At 43.5% G+C, this 5,000-nt stretch overlaps 1 protein-coding gene across 1 annotated transcript; it reads right to left on the minus strand.

Moving 5' to 3' along the window:
* Window positions 1-1,081: 1,081 nt before the first annotated feature.
* LOC126574935 (lipase member H-A-like) lies at window positions 1,082-2,981 on the minus strand. The gene is made up of 2 exons (XM_050235353.1): window positions 2,785-2,981; window positions 1,082-2,715 (listed from the first exon to the last, which is right to left on the minus strand). Exons 1-2 carry the CDS (start codon window positions 2,834-2,836, stop codon window positions 1,580-1,582), a joined length of 1,188 nt encoding a protein of 395 aa, XP_050091310.1. The 5' UTR covers window positions 2,837-2,981; the 3' UTR covers window positions 1,082-1,579.
* Window positions 2,982-5,000: the final 2,019 nt, after the last annotated feature.

A 5,000-nucleotide genomic window follows, 5' to 3' on the forward strand; every position in this document is an offset into this window, starting at 1 on the left:
ACCATGCTAAATCTAACGCGGTTATGCGGTCATCATGGACCGTAACCTTATCTTTGTAGTAGTCTCACGTTCTAACGGGAATCAAGTCGCTGATAACCAAATGCATGGTGGTTATACGCACTACTGTGGACAGGCAGCATGAGCGTAAGCCCAACGATACCGATTGCATGTAGAATGCGCACTGAGCAGCAGTAACGTCATCGGACTTGATAGTCTCGATAGTATTATGGTGCGGAAATTGCTATGAGCTGCAATTATCATAACAGTACTTAAGGAGACAGACTGTTCAAGGGAACTGCTTATTACTTAGTGTTGTAGGTTTTTGAATTGTAACGCAAAAACAGTTGAGTGTAAAACCAGAGGGAATATAGATGATATGAAACTGATTAGCGTTTTAACGAAAATGCCAAAATTATCGATTCCAGCCAAAAATGGTGATCATATGTAGGATTCAATATTTTTCAACCGGTTTAATGCGTATGCAGAAATGTTTGAAATTATTGTGTAAAGTTATCGTAAAATCCAGCCATAGCATTCATTTTGGGCAAGTGTTGTTGGAAAAAAGCATGTTTTGCGGTACTCATCGTTAGTTCGGTACTGGATCGTCATGATACGCAAGGATCGGTGATCTTTCGTCAAATTCTCCAAGAATTCAGAATTCTCTTTGGAATGACGTGCTCGGATAAGGTGTTCAGTGCTAGGATGGGCCAGACTTTGTAAACACTCGTTTTGGGAATCCTTGTTTCAATTCAATGTTTCAAACCGTTGATTGTTTCGATTACTGTACACACTGTTCTTGATCCGTTTTATAAGAGCAAAATAATGAATCGTTTTAATTGTCTTCTTGTCATTATTGGTTCCCTGCTTTGTTGTAAAACACATTTGAAGCTCAAACAATTGGCTAAAACACTTGAATCTGCAAGCCTGGTGGCTGCGTTATCACCGATGATTGTTGGTCCCATCGCCAACTATTTTGAAAAAATACGAACCATCTAGACGACACGTCACATGAGGTAGCGATTTTTTAGTGCATCCTAAAAATAGAAAGTTCAACATCATCCAGTCACTACCGCGCTCAAAGCTGATGCCTGCGTTGTGAGCGGTTAGCGAGTGTTGTCGCCATGCGCCACCTAATTACTGCGGCACGCACAAGTCAGATGACAGGAACATTTGCGCACATGAAAAACAAAGGCGCAGATGGATACTTTGATTTACGCTTAAATTGTTTTATTAAAAAAAAAAACAGTCAGTTACAGATTTGAGATTGCAGCTTCGACATTGATCGAGTACGGGAGAGGGGGATTCGAGATCAATAGAGACCCTCGGGCCGTGCGTTTCTCTTTGAACTTTAATTGCATTTTTTATGGTTGAATGTATTTAAAAAAAAATCTAGTATTTTTTAATGTAGTCAATCATACTTCCACTGAAACCTTCACAGAGGAATGTACAAAATGCTCGTGTGTTCGCGTCGCCCGGAGGATTGCACTTATATAGGGGAAGCCGTGCTTTCCGTAATCTGCTGTACACTCTCACCCAATTCACAAACTCAAACTTTGATTCAACGAGAGCATCCGAAAGGTCACTTCCAATAACTGTAGCTGATTAGCGTGACGAGCAGCGGCCAGCCCGTGAGCCCTACGATGCCGGATGCGGGCATCAGTTGAATGGCACCAGAGGCAGCGTGGCGCAGGAACGGTTCATTGGCGGCGGTCGCGATGTAATAGACGCCGGCTGGCTTCGTGGCCTTCCATACGAGCCCACCCAGCGTAGAACGGGCCGAGGGGCAGGAGGTTCCAAGGTTATCCAGACCTTCGCAGCGGCGTGCATAGTAGTCGCGTATGCTTAGTGATTCCTTGAAAAAGTCAACAGCTCGCTGGTGGCTACAGGACAGGTTGATACCGCAGCCCGGCTGTTTCACTCCACCGTTTGGATAGTAATCGGCTTGGCCAATGTTACGATAGAATCCAAGCGCTTTCCCGTTGGTGTGGATGATTTCGACGTACTGTGCATCATCGGATGAGAGCCGTTCGGCCGGTTTCTTCACGCGGAACAGGGGTGAAGCTGGATCGAGCCCCACGATGTAGCCGATCTTGCCAGAAAGCACCAACTTGCCGCTGATGCCGGCAATGTGTGCACCCAAACTGTGGCCAATGATGCCGATCCGGTTGATGTCTTGTCCAAGCTCCCTTACCAAATTGTCGATCAACTTGGCAACGACCTTCGCCACCTTCGGGACCCGGTAGCGGGCAACCGGGTACAGCAGCGTACTGGCGCCCTTTTCCCAATCCACCGCAATCACGTTTTTGCCTTCCTGTTCCAGCAGTGCACGCGCCAACGGATCGATTACCATCGACTCGGAGCTACCGAGCCAACCGTGTACCAGCAGGGCCGTCGGCAGGTCCCGCTTAAAACCGGCCCGGCCAATCTCGGCCGGATCGTCGAAATTGATCTTCTGCCTGGTACCGTTCGCTGCGTACAGGTAGCACTGCACATACTTGGCCGCCTCGAAGTTGGTTGCATTTCGTTTGTACTCTTGCACATCCATCCGTCTCATCGGCACAAAGTCACCGGCTTTGTCTGGGATCTGGACCATCAGCACCGTTTCACCCTGCTCCGTCCGGATCGCGAAAGAAGGCGGAACGAGTGAATCACCTTCGTTGTCCTGATCGTACTCCGTATCGTCGAGATCGTCATCGTTCAACTGCTCGGGCGATGCTACAATGAGATAAAATGAGCAGATAACGCGACCTGTATGAACGAACAGACAGGCCCCAGTGAGCTCACCTGCAATCAGCACAATTCCCAGCGCCAGCAAGGTCAATCCTAAGGTCTTCATTTTGCTCCCTTCTCACACAGAGTGCCTCGATCGTAGATCACTGCTTGCGTGCGTGCACCTCCAATCCGATCCTCGGTTCCGTACACAGTGTGCGAGCTAAAGATGTTGCGATGCTGCACATCTCTACACTTCTTCTCTCCCTTCTCTCCCCTCTCTCTCTCTCTCTCTCTCTCTCTCGCTCTCTCTCTGCCTGCTTTGTTGCTTTTGCCCGTGCTATGATTTCGTTTCCCACATCATTCTTCACTCAAAGTCGGTTGATAAGAACGTAAAAATTTAAACTGGTGTTTGTTTCCCTGGCCCCTTCTTCCCTTCCTCAGGCTTTCCGATTATTGGTGTGTTCGTGTCTATGTTTATTTTACCATCCGCACTGCTCGGTGCACGTCTGACCGTTTCGGTGGTAGAGAGAGAGAGTAGTCATCCATCAGCATCTTCTTCAGCCCTCAAGATCCCATTCATCCGTTAACCGTGAAGGGGGGGGGGGGGGGGGGAGCATTCCGGGACCGGGAAGACGATGCAATGACAGGCCAAAGTTGAACTGCTTCCGCCACCATCATATAATGTGGCAATTGGTGATGGTTTGGTGATTGGATTTTTGAATTTTGTAAATCCTCCATGCGCTAGTTAAATCCATGCTTTACGTCTACTGCCGGCGAGATAAAAAAGGCTTAAAATCTCCAGACAGCAACAGAATTGTATTTTCGTTGGAAAAATGACTTAAAAAAAAAACTCACTTCAGACTAGAAACAAGCGGTGATGTTTACATCAAAACAGGGTGGAAAAAAAGAACGATAAATCTTAATTGTTCGTCGTGTGATGGTCAAATTGGAGGCATTACACCACCGATGATACATGATTGACCTTTAGACAAATGTTCAACAGAACCAGATCAGGCACAGCTCTCCAAAACTTTTGGTTTATTCATTCTAGAAAACTTATTCCTGTACTCTGTTTTATGCTTATGATTGACTTGGGGGGGGGGGGGGGGGGGGGGTTGAGGTATTTATTTTTTTTGTGACACATAATTTTAACTGAATGCTGATCCTTTCAAGAATATTGTGTAAAAATTTTGGATCAATCGAAGCAATACAGGCAAAGATATAGATATTTGAAAATCCGCGTTTCTCAAAAGCAACGTTTCTACTACTGAACCAACCGATATGAAAATCTAAACATTAATTAGTTATGTAAAAGTCGTTTTTTTAGATAGAACCCGAAAATGCAATTTCTCAACTTCCATCTTCCAACAATTTCCAGATCTACCAAAAATCGAAATAGCACATGAATTTTTTTTTAAATGAATTTTATCTTCACAAACGATCTTTAATTATGAACCTTTTTTGGCTCGAAATATCCTTAGCCCTCCCATAATGTGTTATTGAAAAACTCCTAATCCAGCACTACCAATCCAGTGGAAGTTACATGAAAATTTGCTTTGAAAATGTGTTTAACAATATTAAAACAATAAAACTGAAACCCCAGCTTCTTAACAATTGGGAGATGTTCTGGTCTGGTTTGTGGAAAATCTGGTTTCTGTTGATAAAAAGAACAAATAAACAGTGCGCTCATCGAAATAGTATTATATTTTGATTCTTTCACCCCTTTAAAACGGTACAGTTTATGTTATCAGCTACATTTTCTGCAAAGAAATTGTTCAAAGCTTTTTAATAGTAGAACTAACAAAGAAAATTAAACAATAACTGGAACAGGAACAAGTTGCACTTTTTATGTGAAAATGATCAAACGGGAAGGACAAGCTGTTCAGATAAGACTAAAATAATGAAATTTTGATGTTTGCAACACCGAAATTTTCAAGCGTTTGAGCGCCCAAATTTTCAAAAACAGTTTGAAAATAGAACACGAACTGATATTGGTGGAAACCGAGAAACTGAAACGACGAGAAAAGATGTTTATTTAAATGTTTTGAAACAAACGCATATCAATAACTTCACACAACCAGAAGGTTGGAGATTCAATCAAAATATTCAATTTATTACAGTCAAGTGAAAGATAATTAAAATGTTTCTATCGCTGGCAGATTGCCTGACCAGAATCAAGTTGAAAAACCTAGTCGATTTGGTGCAGAAAATTTCATTACAATAGACTTACAGAAGTAATTTAGGAATTGTAACTGATTAGCAACTGATTAGCAAGAACAATCGAACCA

Source organism: Anopheles aquasalis, chromosome 3 (assembly GCF_943734665.1).
Source record: "Anopheles aquasalis chromosome 3, idAnoAquaMG_Q_19, whole genome shotgun sequence".
Lineage (NCBI taxonomy): Eukaryota > Metazoa > Arthropoda > Insecta > Diptera > Culicidae > Anopheles > Anopheles aquasalis.